The following is a 20802-nucleotide window of genomic DNA, read 5'->3' as shown; positions in this document are numbered from 1 at the left end:
AACATCCAGCTCAGATTTCTGTATTTTTCCATCAAATCACAGAGAATTTGAATACCTCCACACCAGCCTAAAAATGGACCTTCAAATCCTTGAGCCTCTAATACACTTTTAATCAATGGAAGAATAATTTATGAATTGTATATAGAGAGTGCATTCATAAATGTGATGATGTATTTTATCACTGATCCAAGATGTCAATATTAGAGTCTATTTTACTTATATTTTAAGCAATTATACTTTTTTGCAATTCACTAATGAGGATCATTTTCAAACTGCTTTAAATATCCATTATAAACAAATATTTGGAGCTATTAGAGTTACCTTGAACAGTGCATTTCTAGTATGTAATACATATTTAGTTAGCTTGTGCCTTTAGTTTCTTAAAGTTATATTTGTATTATATGCAGGAAATGCACTTTGTATTACCTACAGCTGTGGTTTTTAATACTGCCTTGATTACTGTTGTTCTCATGTTATGCCAAAAGGTCAAAGAGTTAAATGTGTTAAAAGTTTGTCTTTGAAAGTAAATTTGGCATTTTCCCATTTCCTGGGTGCAGTCTAAGGTGCATTTTGAACAATATTTCTTATAAGAATATGGTTTCATTAAGAGTCACATGACATTACATGGCCCAGTTACAAAAGCAAAAAATGCCTTCATCATAACAGTTTCTTAAATTTAGGAAACTAAATATAAATGTTGTGTTGAGATGACAGTGCTCAAGAAACAAGTTATTGCTGAAAGAGCAAGCATGGGAGATTGAAGTCATATCACAGCTCCACATGGGCCAGCCAGCAGTGATTTGTGAGAACTACATGAACAAATAGCTTTGGACCATCTTGTTCATCAACAACCTCAGATGGAGGCAGGGAATATTTCAGTCTCCATTTTTTTTCCTGAGTAGTTAGAGCAATTTCTCAGTGGGTTTGGGTTTTTTTTTAATATAGTTCTCCTTTTTCTTTTTTTTTTTCTTTTTTTAATTTTGTATTTTGCACTATAACCTAGAGATCCAATTGAGAAAAAAGAAAAACAATAGCATGGAAATTTTTACTGTTATTTAGATCAGATAATTTGATGCTAGCATTCTGCACTGCAAACAAGGCTCTGAAAGAGGGAAAAATAAAATAAAATAATTAAAATAAAGTATAAAATAAAAATAAAAATAAATCCACTATTGCACACTATCCTGTAGCAAAGTACCTACCATGAGAAATACATGCTATATTTTTTATGACCGCCAAACAAATAGTGTGTACAAGTAACATTTCCTTTGCTTTCATATTTATTTAGTAAATCTAGAACATTTCAAAGTTATAAATATATATATATAGATATCTATGTAGAACATAGCCAAATAAATATATATTAACTGGTCAATGTGCAAGTGGGTATACACACCTTGGCTCTTTGGTTTGAGCTCTCTGGTTTGATCCCTCAGCTGGCACTGGGCAGAGGTGGCCTCGTGCCCTGGCCATGCTCTGGGGTGGGCAGGGGCAGCAGCTCCTCCAGGGTGAGCCATAGGCTCTGTTGGAAGCCAAGGTGCTGTTCCAGAAGGGAAACTGGTTTAGGCAGAGGAGCTCGTGGTCCAGCTGAGCCAGAGGAGACAGGCAGTGCCCGGGGGTGTCCGTCCGTGTGTCCGGGCGTTCGCCAGGTGTGGCTGATCCGGCGCGGTGACACCCGGGTGACACCCGGCTCAGGCTGCACCAACAGCCCCAGGGGTTTGCCCATCAAACGCTGGCTGCTATTTAAACCTCTCCTTGATACAAAACATTACCAGGTTGAAAGCACCCTGACTGCCAGAGGAATCACTTCCAGGCAGAAACTGGGAATGGTGGAGTTGGACTCGCTGTGGATTTGTCTGGGCATTTGTCACCTGCCATTATTTGTCTAAGGAAACGTGTTTGACAATTTCCAGTTTTTCCTTAGATCTCGTGGTGGACTTTAGCCTTTTAATAAATGTTAGTATATCAGATTGTGTCCTTGACAGTATTTTACTTGTATGAACCATGATAAAACATTAAAATCTTCATACTCTTCTGGCAGAAGTGTCAATAAACAAGAACGAGAAGCATAGCATACAATATATGTCAAAGTAATGTTCCTTTTTAGCTTTCTCATCAACAGTAAAAAATGTTTACAATGTATGCCAAGATCTTCACTTTCTGTCTAACACCAGTTAGAGGTTCTGATCTTACAGAAATTGTGTTATAATGGCCTCAGCCTCGTTGCTAGGAAACAATAGATCCCAATTTTTTTATTCCTGCTCTAACTCCTGTGCTGAATAGTGACTGGATACTGTACAGGTTTATGTTATATGGCTGCAGTTAAATGGTCTGATGCATTTTGCTCTGGGTTTCAGACCAGAAGCATGCATTTTCTACAAGAACATCCCAGCAACACACTGTAAATATTGAAAGTTAATATATTATGTGTCGATATTTGAAAAAGAAAGTACTTTGACTATTTCATTTTTAAAAAATAAAGGTGCAAACTTATGGCATGTGATGTTGTCTTTGTTTACATCAGTTTACATCAGTATTTGAGATATTCTGGTTATGTCAGTAAAAGATACTTCCATAGAGCTAAATGAGGACTTCAGCCAATATTGATTGACTCAAAAGTTGGGGGCAGGATGTTGCTTAGCGAGATTTAATTTTAATTCTGATTCACCAAAGTTCATGTTTATAACTCTGCAGGTTTCACTGCAGGTGAAATCCCAGCCAGTTTCTGTGTAAAGGTTTTTTCCTCAAAGGTTATTTCCTCAAAGCAAATGTGAGAGAGAAAAAATATTCTGTTAAATGCCTTTGCACTCCTGATAACAGTGTGAGTGAAGTCAATGTTGCTGGCAGTGTGAGTGGCAAAGTTTAAGTATCTGCATGTTCTTTAGAGCTGCCTCAAATAGATGATGATGAATGATTCTGTGTTATCAGAAGTATGTGCCCAGGAAAATAAAACATTAAAAGCCCAGTACATGCAGCAGAGAGAAGGAGCACATGAATGGAGGGGCATAAGGAATGCATAAGGCTAAAGGAAAGGTTACATGGTGGAAAACCATGGAACAGCTGGGCTGGGTCAGAACCAAGCAGGAGGGCTGAGGCTGTGCTGGGTGGATGAGAAGGAAGTGATTCCAAAGGGGTGGGTGCTCCAGTACAAAAGGGAAGAAAACCAGCCTGGGGTATTGTATTGATTGAGTGCTGCAGGAGGGCTGTCACAGCCATAGGCAGGGACAGGGGAGGGCTTAGTGGAGGCAAAGCCAGAGCTGAGGGAGCCTCAGCAGCTGCAGAGGAGCAGCATTGTCTCTGCTGGGGAGGGGGCCAGAACAGGGGCAACCCAGTGAGCTACAAAGCCACTTGCAGAGCTGGGGCTGTGGCAGCAAGGGGATGGGTGAGAGGGCTGGCAGGGGAACAGGGCACTGCGAGGGGCTGTGCCCAGTGGGGCTGCAGCCTGAAGGAGATGGTGGGAGGGAAGCAGCAGGCAATACTGACATCATGTGGGAAGTCATACCAGCAAAATGCAGCTGCTGCTCTCTAAAAGGATCTGTAGCTCTTGACACCTAAGTCATTGTAGGAAATCAATATAATTTCCAAATTACTGTTGCCATAACCAAGCATCTACTTCTTGTCTCCCAGGTACCACCGGCTTCTCTCTGTTTCCACCTTGTTTAAGCCTACAGCAATTCCAGACCCTTGGGCACCCGAAAGAAACAATACTAGCCTCTGTCTTAATAATTTACACCAGAAACTGAAACAACATTCTCAGCTTTAAACAGAAATGGCATCTTCTGGCCTATTTTATGTATTTTTCAGAAGAACAATGCACTTCTGGAGTCAACCACAGTCAAACCAGTTATCCTCAGCTCACTGCACCGCAAAGCGGGTGAGCAGCTGCTGCTTGTGTGCTGCAGGTTTTCCACATGCAGCCTCAGCCTCGAGTCAATAGAGGACAGTTCAATAGGAAACAGCCCCTGGGCAAAGTTCTTCCCACTGCATGCATCCCTAGCGCTGTGCAATCATCTGCCAGGGATGATTTCCAGGCACACCTGTTCCTGCTCCCAGGAGAGGCCAGGTGAACGAGGGGTTTACACCCAGCACTTGGAAAGCAGAGGAGGTCCCTGGGAAGGCTGGGGCTGCACACACACACTGCCAGCACCCAGCAGCTCAGCAGGCTTTGGAGAAGCGTGGTTTGCAAAGCTGGAGAGGAATTGCCAGGGACCAGATGCCGCAGGCTCACAGCAGGCTGGGAAACCTTTAAGGCAGGGAGGAGAAGGGAAAGCTTCAATGGGCACAAGTGACAGCACACCAGCCAGTGCATTTGCTGAGTTATGTAATGATTTAAAAAACTGCCTTTAAATATTTTACTAAAGAGAAAATCATGCTGGATCTGCCACTGTATGGCACTGTATTAAGGTAAGACTAATTTCAACCAACAAGCACACATACAAAAAAGGCACAGAGCAACACATGTACATGCAGTGTAAAATGTGATGGGACAGTTCCATCACATGTAGATGAATTTTGGCCTTCAATTAGACAGAAACTGAGTAATGAACTAAAAAAGTCTCAACCACAACTTTGATACATTGTTGCCCACTACTCCCCGTTAAGACGGGGCTGTTCATTTATTGCACTTATTCCTATTGCTGGTTTACAAGAAACTTGAGCTTCACAGGAAATCTTTTATTGTTTGCACTGTCTCATTCACACACTCAGAGGGGGTAAAAACGTAAATCTTTCAGCCTTATCAAATGTTACTTGGAGCATCCACCTGGCTGCATCATGGATTTGCAGCCCACTTAGTTCTGTCATTGTTCACATCCAACTTGCCTTTAGTGAGGTGAAAACGAGGCAGCTGTGGGGCCCCTTGCTGTGCCACCAAGCTGCAGGTGACAGTGTCTGGTGAAATTCAGTCAGTTATGTTCTCCCCGAGTCTGTAGCCTGGCATTTCTGGAAAAAGCCTCTTTCTCTCTTAGGAAATATTTTTAGCCTCCCAAGATCTGCAGAAGAGACAAGTATAGGCACATAACCAGAGCAACCCAAAGGTGCCTATACAATATGTTTAAGGGTTGTTTTTCTGTAATTACAGATATTTTTGTAGACCATCTGTAATCGCTGTTAGTCTTCTGCTTTAGAAGGGAGCATGTGAGACTCACATTCTTGGTAGTCAGGACGATTTCTGTTTGTTGAAGCATGGCCATTGGTGGCACAAACCAGCCATCTGGACCAGATGCATTCTCCTTGCACACAAACAAGGCTGGGCCCTACCTGGGGTCCCTCCCAAAGCCTACAGGAACTCACACAAACCTGCCTGGCAAAAACCCAGCGAGAGGTAGTCTGGACTGTGGACAGCAGTGCATCACAGCCCTATCTCCTCAAACAAGAGGGCCATAGGACATCCCAAAAAAAGTGTTCAAAAGTGTTTCCTACTGTCTGTCAGTCCATTAGCCCAGTGCCATCACACTTGTTCCAGCCCAAGTGCAAAAGGCACTTCCTCTGAGTTCTCCAGTAGCCTCACCTAACCATGCACAGCTGACAAGTCCTCTAGATTCAAAACTCCCCTCCAGGAGCCCAGAAGCAGCATGGAAACACACAGAGAGGAAAAGAAAAGCTGTCATGCAAAAATAATTTATTTTTTTAACTCGTATGCAAGGATGGCTTGTTTCAAGTACAGGGAACACCTAAAAGCAAAGAACAAGGCTTTACACTTCATTGGGTGTTCTTGGTTACTCTGTGCATTACTAATGTTCTTAGTAATTGGTGAAAACTATGGATTCTGTTAGAGGGCAGAGCAACTGCTTTGATGGGAAATCAGTTACTGGGGATCCTCATGGTATCACATCTGGAATATCTTTAGGAACTGTATGAATGACAAACACACAGCCCATCCAAGGCAAGGACACTTTAATGTAAACAATTCTCCTAAGGTTATAAAAGGAGACTTGCCCAATTCTGCATAAATGCCAACCAGAACAAAGCAAAGCAGGATTCAAAGTTAAACAATGTAAAATTAATAACTAATTATTAATTAAGAACTGATCTTGAAGGGAGAAATGTTTTTACTTGACAGTACAAAGGGGAAAAAAAGACATAAAGGATTTAGCAGTTCATGCTTTTTATCCTCTCTTGGGAAAAACAAAAAAAAAACCTAAAAAATATCCCACCCTAACTTCAAAGTACTCTGAAATCTAAACTTCTACATCTTAAGCAATAAATTCTATGAAATACACATTTCTGCAAATGTTACAAGAAAACTCACAGAGTTGTATGTACTATCATATAAACCATTCTGTTTTAAAGCATAGATTAGAGGAGATGCTGGAAGATATGGTTATGTCACACATGGGGAGACATCCTCATGATGGCTGCAGGTGGAAGTCATAGCCTTCATTCCTCCCTAAGAGAAATAATCACAAATATTTGAATAGATGAATACTGTAAGAAAATGGACAGTGCAGAAGGCTCATACTTCCATGGGCGAGGGTGGTGGTGAGGGAAGGCAGCCATTGCTGCCCTAGCACTCAGGAATACATATTCAAAATCCATTTTCTTATCACATTGACAGGCCCTGTCTGTAATGAGCGCCTGAGTGACAGCATTTCAAATCACACAATAGCAAAGTTAGGGCACATTTTTGGCAATGTCAATGTCACTCTGCTGGCCAGTTCAGGTCAAATATACGAGTCTAAGACCTCTATCCCTGCCACCATGGAGGGCTCTGCTCAGCTGCAGCCAAGGTTTCCTCCCCCCACCAGTACCTGGGGAGTAGTTGGCTTTCATGTGGTTGACAACTGGGTTCTGCAGGGGTGTTACAATGCCTTGGTTGGGTTTCTGGAAGGCTGAAATGAGGTTGTGCACTTTCCGAAAGAGCCTCCGGGGGACCCCAGGCGCTGTCTGCAAAGCCAGAGGGGGAGAGGTGAGGAGGGGTGCGGGGTACCCTGTGCTGGCATACAGGCCTTGTCTTCAGAAACGCACACAGCTCGCAGGGAAGGAGCCAGCCATGGATGTGAACCCCCTGATGTGCCAGTTCCAGGTGAGTCAATGAGCCACACTGCTCTCTGCTTTCCCTGGGGCATCCCAGCCTTCCTACTCTGAGCAGTTCCCAGCAGCATGGGGATAGAAAGGTGGAAGAGGAACAATTTCTTAATCACTACTAGAGAAACCCACTCTAATTACCCACAGTCACCTGCCACACTAATTAGGCAGACTTACAAGTGACCCCTTGCTATTTCTGACCCTTACTGCAGCCAGTGATTTAACCTCCTTACCAATAACTTTCTAGCCTGTATCAGTAAAATAGTTCCATCCCAGAAACACCAGTGAGAAAACCTAGAGAGCAGCCTGGGCTTACTATAGAGAGGGAGTCCTCACACCACTAAATTCCAGCAAGGACACAACTTCTTTGCAAACCCTTCTTGGAGCATTCAATGTTGGCTTATGTGTTCATTGAGTATTCCTGTCTACTTCTTGTACAAAGACAGCAGCCAAATGTTACCTATTTATTAGAAGTTAGACTCTTTCTATCTCTCTACATTAGCAATTTTTCAAACAGTATTAAATGAAACTATGTGTGCTTTTAATCAAATATCCAACATTTGTGTTAAATCCTTCTCATAATCACTCCTCTTCACCAAAGTCAAGGCAGGACAAGCATGGGTCCTGCCAACATAGTCCCACTCAAGGGACACTGCTCTCACCCAGCAGCTGTGAGCTAAATCCAGCCTCCCCGGCACCAGCTGGAATCTTCACTCTGGCTGGGATTTCACAGCACTGTTTTAAATTCCCTGAATTTCATCCTTGAAAGATGGATGTGACCTGAGCTTGCTCAGAATAACCGGCCACAGGGAAGGAAGCAGAAGCGGGAAAGGACCAGCTGCCTCTGGAGTCTGTTTTAGCCTTGCAGGCACACTCTGTGGGGATCAGTTGGACCTAGGCTGCTGTGTCTAACAGCTGAAGTCAGCATGGTCTTAGCAACATTTACTTAAAAGTTTCTGTTCCTTAAGGGAAGGGTTGGCATCAGAGATCTGTAGCTAGAACCTTCTCCTGCAGAGAATGTATAGCAAAGCCTGGGCCTTCAACACACATATGATGTGAAATTCAGGTAAGGTTTGCCTAAAATACAGGCAGGGAAAGCCCAAAAGCCACACATAAGAGTGCCAGTGGAGGTCATAGGCCAGACATTGTAGCAGCACCAGAAAAACCTCACTGCAGATGCTGATGTCATCTGGGGCTACAGGAAGCTGCAGCTTCAGTCAGGGAATTACCCTCCACAGGTGGAGGTCCCTGGAGCCCTGGAATCCTTCCACAGATAACAGTGCTTACCCTGGCATGATGGGTGCACTGTCACCCTCACCCTGTCCTGAAAAACTTCTGTCTTGGGCACTACAAATCCTAACCCTTACATCAAACTCCTGATGTCTTATAGAAAGAATTACTGGGCACTATTCCCAAGGGTCATATGGATAATTATCTACTCCACAGTAATGTCAGTCATTTCCATCCCCTGATCTGTTCAGAGTAACCCCAAGAATCAGTTTTGTGTTCCAGAATCACTTCTAATACAGTAATGGCCAAGGAATTACGCCTGTCTAGAAATTATAAAATATTTGAAATAGATGTTCATTAACATACAAACAGAAAACTAATTATGAATTAATACACAGAGTACATCCAAAGGGAAAAAATCATAAAATAAATAGAGATTAACATCCCAATTTCATCAACATAAATGTTGTCTGTATTACAAATAATGTTTTTCTGCACCCAAATTACCAGTTTCCCATCAGATGGGCAAAAATATATTTTGTATCAAGATTTGGCTATATTTTGCACTAATGATGAATTGATCTGGATTAATGAATTAAAACTCTGTACATTGAAAATTATTTCTTTAGTATTCTGACATTGATGGTACATAGGATAGACGGAAACAGATTGTGTTTGTCAAATTATAAAACCACAATATTTTTGCCATTTAAAATGATGCAAAATGATGCACTACTGCATTATGCAACAACTGAAATGAAACAGGGAATTAATTTATGAGTTCTAGACTGTCAGAAGTGGCACCAAGACATCTTACTGATGGATGCACTCTAGATCGATTACCATCAATGAAAATCAGACTAGGCAGAAACATGAATAATTTGAATATATTTCATTAAATCTATAATCTATATCAAACAGGATGCAGAAATTTTCAGGAGGGAAAGGAGAAGTACACACCTCAGCACTCCAGGATCCAGCTTCTGTCTGGGACACTCTGTAGGTATAAACATAACCCTGATGCCTGTGGAAAAAAAAGAAAACAGGTATTTATTATTCATTTGTCCTGACAGTTTTTGTAAGAACTATACTGTTATGTGAGAGTTAGCTCATTTGCTAACTTTTCCTTAAAAATAAATTCACCTCTAAAGGCTCTAGGTAGCTAAAAAACCTACTGGCTAGATGCAGTGTTAAACCTACGGGGTTTTTTTGGGATGAGAGGAATCAGTCTGGCCTGGATCTAGTTTAGCAGTATTCAGTTATTTTAGGTTAAATGGTGTTGCTTCTATTCCTTCCTCAGCATCTTTATTAATTTTTTTCAGTGATGTCCTTTCACTGACACACACCAGAAACACTTTGCCTGAAAAAAGAGAAGGTGTATTATTGACAGATAACATTACTGTTCTGTGACTCATTTAAATGCAGATGTTAACAGCACCAATGTCATTACTGTAATTTATTTGGAAAGCTATACCCAAAAAAAGGAGTTAAATCAATTACTCTTTGCTTTGCCCATACGTTCCCAACTTTCAAATACTGTCTCCAAAAAGAGACATATAAGGGTATGGAATCTTCCTTCCTTTAACATCAGAGTCTTTGGTGAATAAGGAGCCACAGACTAATAGCACAAGGCACAACTCATGCCAAAGTCACTCTTGCTTCTCTCACAAACCCAACTCAGTGAATGGTTTACATGGTAGATTACTACACTAATATCCAAAAATTTAACTCAGAATCAATTAATAGGAGCTCCATGGGTACAACATTAGTTTAGATGGTATCAGATAAGAAAGACTGTATTGAGTTCAAGCAGCATTTGGACTGTGCTGTCAGGCACATGGTGTGATTCGTGGGATGTCCTCTGCTGTGCCAGGAATTAGACTCAATGACCCCGATGGGTCCCTTCTAACTCAGCATATCCTATTATTCTATGCCTCTATTTCACACTACATAGATTTACATGAACATACAGCAGGATTTTAAGGACCATTCCCTATTTGACCATCAATTCTTATTCTTAAGAAATCAGAAATATACTGTATTTACTTCCAGTTATGCATGGCATTATAGCAGTTACTACAAAATATGAGAAACCACCAGTGACACAGACATCATATGATTGCAGTTACTCATGATCTGTGTCAAATTCCTGTTTAAAAGTCATTACAGCAACCTTTGCAAAGTGGTGGCTGGTATAATAGAAGGAAGTTGTTAAGAGCTGGCACTCTGCTACAACCCAGAAAAGTGGGAGCAAAATGCCTGTGGTGATTTGTGAACTCTGTCCCCACCACTTGAGTCCCACTGTGGCTAGACACAGAGGTGAAGGACACAAAGCCATCCCCTCCCATCCGGGCTGCTGCAGGGACAAGCTCCCTGTGCACAGCTGAGACACTGCCCTCCTCTCCTCAAATATGTGCCTTATACTGCCCCACCACAGCTTCATCCACCTCTTCATGTCTACCAAGAGGGCCTTTTCCCTGACTTTCTGTACGCCACCAGACAGACATGAAAAGCAGCTGGCCAGGCTCATTTCATGGAAACCCAAGGAGGAAAACAGCCATCACTGGTTTTCCCCTCTTTTTTCCCCAGCAAACTGCAGTCCATCAGGGATTTGGACCTTGGAAAGAAACACGAACAACCTGCTGTGGCTGCAGGAAGAGGGAAGAATGTGGAGCTGCTTTTCTTCCCATGCCATAGCACCATGGTCAGTGGTGTTTGAAGCCACAACTCGAGCCCAGTTGGCTAAAAGCACATTCCTCTAAGTCACTAGATTATGTACATTCTTGTTCAGGGAATCCAGTGTCTCCCTTTAGGGCCCTCAGACAGTCTTGTACCATCTCTTCTTAAAGACTGAGAGCTGTGCCTGTGTCATCAGCTTTTTATAACATTATGTTCACATTAATATTTTTTTTTAAATCATAAGGAGCTTTGCTGTACCTAAACATGTAGAACACCAGCCAACACATGGTTACTGAAATGAGGATTTTACAGGCCATAATGTACTGGAAAATACCAGAGAGGTCCTGGCATTTTGTTCCATCTCTTTGAAGTGGGTATTTAACCTTTTACACAGTGATTTTTTTCAAGTCTCAAATCTGCCAGTATGATTCTACACATCTAGAACTCATTGTCTTGACTTCTATTTTCAGTATTACACTGTGCATAAGGATATGAGCAACCTGGTCTAGTGGGTGGCATCCCTGCCCACATCAGGGCAAATTGGAACTAGATGATTGGATGAACTAGGGGATGTTTAAAGTCCCTTCCAATCCAAGCCATTTTATGATTCTATGATTCTACTACCCTTGTTTGATTCTTGGTTTTCCCAAAAGAAATGTTTTCCCAACTGCTTCAGTCCCTTTAAAATCTGATTTTTCCACAAACAGCATGGTTATCTGGAAAGCCACTATTTGTTGTTTCTTTCACTGTTTTGTCTACATAAGAGATTGCATGAGTTGAAGAGGTTGAGGGGCTGTGGTGCTGTTCTGACTCTGAGCTGTCTGTTGGCTCTCAGCACTATACCAGAAAGGTTTTCTAAGCAGAATGAATTGAAAATATAGAGGTCAGATAAAATAATATTCAGTATTGAAGTATGGTGAGATACAATGCAGCTATCCTGCATTTTTCAAAATATCACACTGTAAAATATTTCAGCTGAGCACAGGGAAAGCACAAAGGATAGTTCAGATTAAAAGCCCATGAGGTTCTGAAAAAGAAACAAGAATTTGAGAAGATGGATGCTTTGAGCACAGTGTGGAGAATAGGAAGAGAATGACATTGTTATCACAGCTTCCTGAGGGACAAGTGAGAGCTCTCCACTCTCTTGGAAGATGTTCATGTTTTTCCCAGAGAAGGAAAGACTGAAAGGTCTGAGGGATTTTACTGTGCTTAAGTTGAAAAACACAACATTATCATCTGTTATTGGCTCTGAAGCCACCAGGAAAGCAAGAGGCTGAGTACATGGGAGATGACCTGGACATCCCCATCTGCCTCTTCAAAGGCAATGCACAAAGGAAGGAAGGTGCATTTTGTTAAGAGGATGAACAGCTAGATCTTCCCATTGAACTACTTTCTACTGGGACCTTGGTCTCCACAAAATGAATTACAGCTCTTCTGAGCAGTACTCTCCCAATGAATGTGATCTTATCAAAACTTTCTGTCATGCAGCAGGAACTTGCTTCTAAGTGTTTTTTACCTTCCATATTTAGTGATATGATTTTGGGTGAAGTTTACTGCTACATGGGCAAGAGCCTCCCATGAGAAAGGTTTTTATGATTTAATCTACCTCACATGAACTAAGATCAGTGTGGGTTGAAGGAAGATCAAGATGTTTTTCTTGAAAGAAAAATTAAATACACAAATTAAAATAGAGATTGCAGAGGACCTTACCTTCCAAATAGTAAAGCATGTAACACTGGAAAAAAGCAGGTGAGAAAGTTCATTTACTGAAGATTACATCTCAGGAAATGAGAAATTCCCCAGCTAACATGAGAGGACAGCTCAATTTTCTACATTTTACTCTCTTCAGAGCAGGAAAAAAGCTCCTAGAGAGACACAATGTTCCTATACGTGGTGTGATCTCAGGGAGCACTTTCAGTGACACTGGTGTATTAGCACATCTTGGAGGAGGACCAGGTCATGACAACCAGGTAAAGATCCACTGAAGAGCTCCCCCATTGCTTCACCTGTCCCAAGGACAGACGCAGCCCCACTCACAACAGCAAAGCTCCTCTCTCCTGTCAGTGAAGCTCAGGGGACAGAAACAATCATGAATTAACATCTTGATGAATGAGGCTCTGTAAGTTTTTGATCATAGGCAAAAAATACCAAAATGCTGGTGAGGGGAAGCAGAAAAGAGCCACTGCTGTAAGGACAATACCAGATAGCACTTATGAAAGAGTGCTTTGGTCACCACTAATGACATTTTTGTGACATCTCACTTTTCTTTTGTCTCCATAGGGAAGGATATGTTATACCAGCTGGGAACTGCACTAACACAGGCTCTGTTTCAATACTTTCCCTTGGAAAACTTTATCAAAGGAAAACCTAGAAAAAGTTGCTATTATAGGAATACTTTATATTATAGGCTTCTTTTTTCTTTATAGCCAGATAATTCCTCCCAAAGAGTTACCAAGGCATCGTTCACAGATGACATACTGAAACACCATCTGTCTACCTGTCCTCTCCATTCCTCCTTTTTAGCTGTGATCAGACCTGTTAAAGCTGCATTTACTTTAACAGGTGAATGATTACAATCTTCTGCACCATTGGAATAGCCCGAGGACATTACACGCATGCTGCAGATTAAAATTAATGATGACATTTCAGCTGCATGGTATACTTTAAAATCATTTCCAAATACTTTGCATCTCAGTTGGGAAATTTTATTAAACTAATTTTTATTCATTTCTGAGCCCAAAATTGAACACATTAAAAGGGAGAAAAACAGAGACAAGGGAAAGCCATGTCAGCAACAAATTAGATCAATTTCTTCCTCTGTACATATCTTTCTCTTCAGATGTCATTGCGTTATGTCAATCAGCTCTTCTTACCTGGTACATTTACAACCTGACCTTACCTTGGGATTTCACTGTTCAACATAGTTTAAGAACCAGACCATGGTGTAGCCTACAAACAATGGTTCTGAGCATTAGACTGCCCAGAGTCAGTTTCTTATAACTTTGCCACATTTCAGCATTTCAGACTGAAATTTCATTTCTTAGGTATTTGCCTCACCCTCCTTTAGGGATGGAGAAGGCAGAAGGGAACACATTAGGCAAAACAGCACTTCTCCCATGTTTAAAAAAAAAAAAACTTTTAATTGTCAGAGGAGGGGGTGCCCAGTTTTCAGGGTAAGACATAAAATTTGTTGAAAGAACAAATCTCTTGCACTCTCTGAAAGCAGCAGTAGCTCTCTAGGCTGCAAGAGAAGCACCCTCTAAAGGTTGTTAGCAGTTGTAGCATCACCGTGTCTGAGCTGGCTGTACCATGGGCACTCAGGCAAGCAGTGTCCATGATCTCAAATGTATGTGTATTGCCTAGCCTAGATTAGTGAGATTAAAACCAGAAGGTAATTTAGTAATTGGGTGTCTTGGGCAGGAAGTTTGGGACTAGGTGGGATGGATGTGGAAGGAAAGAAAAGGGGACCAATATCTATGCAAGCTGGGGAAGGAAACAGCAACAAATATTGAACCCCTGACAGAAAGACTAAATGACTAAGGAAGGGGATATACAGAGGTAAAGTATGAGGGGGCTTGGTCTGGGAGGAGCACAAAATGCTGAAAGAACCAGGAGAAGATGGATGTTTTAGAAGCCAAAGTTGTAGGAAACAAGGAAACAGACCTCAGCAATGCAAGCAAAGTCAGCAAGTTGTGCAGAATAACATTGGGTAGCCTCAGAATCCCTTCCCATGGCCCTTACACTGGGAACCCAAAGCTAGAGGGTACTGCAGACCTGGGGCTCCTGTGTCACCTTTCTCTTCTGTGAAACAGAGTTAAACTCTTCATCTCTCAAGCAGAGATAATGCCTAGAAACCACTTAATGCTGTGGAGATCTATGGAGAGGAGCACCACACCGCTCTGGAGAGGAACCCTGTTGGGCAGCTCAAGGGGACTCTGGCATGGAGGTCAATGGCACAGAGCAAATGAGCATGGGAGCTCAGGCTGGAGCCACTTCTGCCCCACCATAGGTGTTTGATGTAGGTGCAGATCAGCTCCTGAATGCCCAGAGGAAACAACTTCAGGCAGTGTCCTGGTGGGCAATCCTGGACAGGGAATGTGGGTGCTGGCATGGGCACAACAAGAGATACAGAGGTGGGAGATGGCTACCACAAAGCCAAAACTCCTGAATTTGGGGGAATACATAGCAGTGCCTCAGAGCCTTTAAGCTTCTCCTCACTCTCTCCTAGAATTTGTATTTTCTTTTTGACAAACAGACTGATTCTCTCCTTATTTAGGTCTCAGCTAAGTACAGCAACTCAGAAATTACCACTCTTCAGCTAACTCAAGCTGAAGAAATAGCCTTCACATTGAGATCATGTGCAAGATACAAGCTCTATTGTCTGCAAGAGTGAATAAAATAGGTTAAACTGGTGTTTACATCTGAAAAGCCCAACGGAGTGACTGTAGCTTAAATCACAGCAGCACTCGAGTGAACATTCCTGTCACTGATTTCTGTCACTGATTCCTTTATCAACACTTCTTGTGGGAAAAATTTACCCTCAATACCACATGAGTAATACATATTAACTTGCTGTAATGCTGTAGCATTATAAAAAAATGCATTATCTTGATTTTTTTCTTCTGAAATTAACAAAAGCTTAAAAGAGAAATTTAAGTCTTGTGAAATAGCTCTGAATTTATGCAGAGATTTCTGTGGAAGATTGTCAGTATCTTTACTGCTTCAACACTCCTAACTATCTGAAGAAATGCTCCTGATTTACCTAAAGAGCAAGTGTGCAGCCTTTCTGAGCAGGGTTTGTGTCAGTCTGGTACAAGGAGATTCTAGCCAAAAGCAATACCTCAAAGAGGAATTTCTTGAAATTCAGAAATAAAGTAAGAATTTATTCAAATCTCAGATGCTAAATAGAAGGATATTACTTTATGGCAGGCCAGTAACTTAGCCTCCCATTAAGTTTCATCAATTCCATGATTCAGGCTGTCTACCTTTCCAAGAAAAGTCATTGGAATATGTGAAGGTCATTAGCCAAGTTATGCTCAGCAAAGACAACACTCACTCTGGTTAGCAGGCACCTGAAATACTCACCTCAGTAAAATTTACCATTGTGCTACAGAAAACTTTTTTCAAAGCTGAAAACAGCATGTGATATTTGCAACAGCAATGTTGAATTGAGGGGTTTCTTCTTTTGTTTCAAATTACGTCTTGAATGATGATGATGATTATGTGCAGTGTTATAAAAGAACGCAATTATTCTGCCATGTCTATCAAAAAGAATACATAGGAAACAAAGGAAATGCCAAACAGAAGCTGGCTTGTGATCCTGTATTACACCTTCGTACTGCACAGCTGATGTATCTCTCTCATCACAAAGTTCCAGCACGTTGCCTTGAACTTGTGCACCGTGGTTACAGTGACAGAAAAAATAGCACACGTAAAATCTGATAGGACTGCAGCCTATCCCTGTTGCCATTACAGTTGCTTCAAGAGCTCCAAACAGCTTTCAATTCCAGCTTTTGATTATTCTCCACAAATTTAATGCAGCACAGTACACAAACGGCTGGTTTCAAACAAATCATCTGAACATACAGTTTGACAAGCACGTCGTGTTTGTCTTACTTACAGCTCTGAAACAACTACTAACATTCTCAGTATTTTCAAGCATGTGAATTTTAAAACCCAAACTACAAATGCTTTATCTTTGCCAATTCAGGCATGAGCTGCTTGTTTCTGCATGAGCGCTCATGTATCTGTAAAGGAACTTGGGGCTTTTGGCACTCTCAGGCATTTTCTTTATACATTTTTCAGGCAAGGTTGAAGAGGCTGCTCCTCAAAGTAGTCACCATTAGTGTGTCCCGTGTCCCCCATTGACTTCATTAGGAGCTGAGAGCACAGAGGATTTCTGACTGTGCTAAAAATGTCAAACGGGGCATTGAGCAGAGAGGAAACCAAACCAGTAAAGAAAGCTCCCTGGAACAATCAGGCTTGATATTAAAACCCTAGTGTACTGTGTGTAGAGTCTAACTTGTTTATGGGTAAAACGTGTATGTTTTATAAAGCATATGCATTTCTTCTAGAGCAGTTCTCAGGAACAACAAAAATCTTGCTTTTCAGTTCAACTCTAAAAACTTCCAGGAAAGAATTGTGTGCCTCTGTTGACATATTCACAACACCCTTAAAGTAGGTATTATCAATTCAATAATGATATGAATACAATGAAGACCCAGGAGCATCTGGTATGAAAATCTTTGCCAAAATTTGAAAGCAGCACCTCTGTTTGCAAGAGCCCCAGAGCATACAATTGCAAATCAAAACCTTACTACTCTTCCATGCATAGTTTAATTGTGGTCTTCAAATATTTTTGAAAGTGGGTCCTTTGTGCTTTGCTGCAGTCACACCAAGAAAATATTCATTGTCTCTTTGAAAGCTTTCAGGCACACCATGTGCACATCCCAGCTTCAGAAAGTGGAAAGTGGCATTCAAGGGAGATAAATCAGTAGCTCCAGAGAAACAAAGAAGAGAGAAAGCAGAGTGTTTTCTAGATGAATGCTCCAACAGGGTCCTGCCTGCTGCAGTTACCCACCTCTATAGGTCAGGTTTTATGCTACTACCTGTCTCTTTTATGCTTGCCCTGTAAAATCAGCGTCAGTCACAAGGGATTCATGAAGTCTTTGACTCTTCTCCTTTTTAAAGGTCAGGGCTCTGCTTTTTAATTGGAAAAGCAAAAGGTGAATGAGCCTGACCATGAACACTGCAGTCCTCATTGTGTGCCTTAAGAGGCTCAAAGCCTGCCAAAATATGTCAGGGCTTTTTCGAGGGAGAGGATGTGGTGGTGATCGTGGCATTACAAATTTATGCAGTTTCTTGGGAAAAGGAGACATTGTTTGAGCATAAGCAATGCAGTGAAATCATAGGGCTTGACAATTACAGTACCTGGAGCTGGAAATGCAGAGCAGTCACTAATGTGAATTCAAGTAGATGACACCACTGTCATCCAAATATATGCTTAATTGCTCTTTTGATAAATATTTCTTTTCTCTTTATCAGAACTGTGCCTTGTAATTCCCCTGTGATGGGAAAAGGAACCCTAAAATGGTTAGAACTAGGGAGCTGCAGGATTTTATGTTTGTTTTGGTTTGTTTTATTTCCCCAGGGAAGTGGACGGAGAGGGCAAAGACAGGCTGAACATGTCTTGATTTTGGAAAACTGGACTATTTCTCTCTTTTTGTTTTCTAAGGGCAATAGAAACATTACCGGCAGCATAAAGCACATACACTCCTGGTAGAAATTTTCACTGGAAACATGAAAAATATTTTGTTTAGCTCTGATACTTACTGCAGCATATCTAATGGTTGACCAGCTTTATCTCCCATGTTTCAAAGATCACTTCATTACTTCTAGAAAATTCATCTTTTGTCTGATCTTCATATGTCTATATATTCCTATAGTGATCTTCTGAACCATGGATTCTGAACCATAATGTAAACTGCTGAATAACTTTGTTATTCCTAATAATTTCCATTATTTATTTAGAACGAAGCATTTTAAAAAGCAGAGAAATACTTATTCTTTCTTTAATTTTCTTTTCCTTACAGAGTGAAAACAGCAACTGCACACTTCCCTCAGTTTTTACCAGAGCTGCCCTGCACATGGATGTCTGTCACCTGTTCCATCTCTGCCCATGATGTTCAGACTGGAATGTGGACAGGTTATGTCCACTGGCTTCTTGCCAAAGCCAGGCTTAGCATCCTCCACTGAACACAGATCTCTACCTCTCAGACCTTCCTTTCCTGCTCCTGCAGTCTCTCCACTAAAGTGCTCTGCTTTGGCAAACTTACCCTGTCAAAGCACTTCTCTGGTTTATAGCCCACATTTCTTCAAACTGTCAATGCTATCTCAGTGTGGGATCCTTTCCTGGTATAAAAACTGTCTCCACAGTTAGTGTGTGACATGCTGTTTACCATATCTGCTATTTCTTACGTAATTATTTGAATTGGCTATTAAGAAGTATTGGAACCAAGGCTTAATTCTACCATTCTTTACCCAACTTTCTTTCTGTATCAGCTCATACTCATCACAACATTTTTCATTTAAATTTTATCTGGATTTATCCAAGATGCTATTTTAAATTTCCTTTACAGAATAACTATTAAGGATCTATGTTCTGAGCCTGCAGAACACTCACCATTAATTTTTGGTTTTTTGCTTTTACCCTTTTGTTTATCATACATATGTTTCAATGCAACATACCATGGAGACATGAATGGCCCATAATTTTAGAAGCAATTTGGTCTGTTTCTTACTGAAGTATCTTTTCCTCCAAAGATTGCAGAGCTTCACAGCTAGAAAAGCTTTAATTTCTTCCTATTTTCATTTTCTATATTTTATTTCATTAATGAAATTTCTTTCAAATGGCATAAATTATTACCAATAGACAAAAAATCCCAGCTGATAGTGTACAACTGAAAGACCTTGTTACATACCTACATCCTGATTTAGACTGATGTTAGACTAATTCTGGTATTCTCTGTCTTATTCAGCATTGTAACACTCTTCCTGACCCTTTCTCTAATGCCTTAGTGTTTCACCTGCACTGAATGACTTCTGAGTGTAAGGGTGGTATATCCCCATTTCCTCTGATAGTTACTTTAAAGAGATTCTGCTTTTATTGCCTATTCCCATCCCCGGAATCATAGCACTCCTTACCTCTTGCTATGTCTCTTCCATTTTCATTTAACTCAAGATGCTTCTTATTTCCCATTTTCAGCTTGCTGTTAAGGTATTTGTTAGCAGGAACACCTAACTTGGGTCGCCTGATTTCATGAGAGAAGAAAAAATACATCCTCTGCCACAAAGACCTCCCCTGAGAAGAGTATTGTGTCTTTTTGGATTGTCTATAACCATCTTGCACGTCTCCATTTACTGGTCTATAACAGGAAGATAATGACGCTCGCCCAGGGCTTAATTACATATTGTCAGAAATGTATTCAAGGGATTTGGGGAAAACCTGACTTAGGACCCTTCTTCCCCTTGTGTTTTTTTGCCAGTTTCCTGAGTTCCTTCTGTTAGCTGATTTCATGCTGGACCTAAAAGGCTTTTCTCTAGTGTTCCTTCTCCTACCAAAGTACGGCATAAGTGTCATCTTTGTTCTTCTCATGCAACGGTACAGTGTCACCAGGACTTCCGAGAATTTTGCCAACAGTAGGGTAATTTAATTTCCTCCTTAAAATGAGGTCCTATGAATATAAAGTCCCCCAGCTCTCCCAGGGGAACTTTTACTCTGTCTCTGACAGGTCATCCCATCAGATGCCTCCCTTTTCATGCAATTTGATGAAACATTATCACCTAGTTTGTTACCATCAGTACTTCATGCGCCTTCGGTGTTACCTTTCCCAATGACAGGGTCACTGGGGATGCTGCTGAGCACACCCATGAGCACACCAGGGAAGCAGAAGAACACAGACAGAAAGCAAGAGGGTTACAGAGCACAAAGATGATACACACACCATCCTGAGCCAAGTCGCCTGGCATTTTTCTATGGCACCTTGCTTATCCTTCCCATGTGCCTGCCTGCTTTCTCTTTGTGGCTTTTTGTCCGTGGGAAGCGTGGGCTCTGCAAGGCAAAACCTGCTCCTCTCTGCTTTGCAAGGGACCCCACACCACTTATTGCACCCCTCTCTCTTAAGCCAAGGTGAAGGAGTCAAAAGTCTCACACATAAGCAGACGGCAACACTAGAACATATTTTGTTGTGGGGACACCCCTATTGTGGAGGGGATTGTCGGCAATCAGCTGCCGCCTGAGCAGCCCTGGCAGCCCTGCGCTCCCGACCCGCTGCCCCGGCCAGCCCTGAGCTCCCGTCCCACTGCTCC

The 20802-nt window shown here is 41.5% G+C and overlaps 1 protein-coding gene across 1 annotated transcript in view; it reads right to left on the bottom strand.

The window, feature by feature from the left end:
* Positions 1-6009: 6009 nt before the first annotated feature.
* The window catches only part of SH2D1A (SH2 domain containing 1A), a 44725-nt gene continuing 29932 nt past the window's right edge, over positions 6010-20802 (bottom strand). Inside the window, exons 3-6 of the mRNA XM_014306542.1 lie at positions 12646-12670; positions 9217-9280; positions 6750-6885; positions 6010-6388 (exon numbers count right to left, since the gene is read on the bottom strand). Of these exons, the coding sequence (XP_014162017.1) occupies positions 6348-6388; positions 6750-6885; positions 9217-9280; positions 12646-12670 (266 nt within the window). The 3' untranslated portion in view covers positions 6010-6347. The remainder of the gene's footprint in view (positions 6389-6749; positions 6886-9216; positions 9281-12645; positions 12671-20802) is intronic.

The sequence above is a fragment of the Geospiza fortis genome, unplaced genomic scaffold (assembly GCF_000277835.1).
Source record: "Geospiza fortis unplaced genomic scaffold, GeoFor_1.0 scaffold157, whole genome shotgun sequence".
Classification (NCBI taxonomy): Eukaryota; Metazoa; Chordata; class Aves; order Passeriformes; family Thraupidae; genus Geospiza; species Geospiza fortis.
This window is presented reverse-complemented; position numbering and strand designations above follow the sequence as displayed.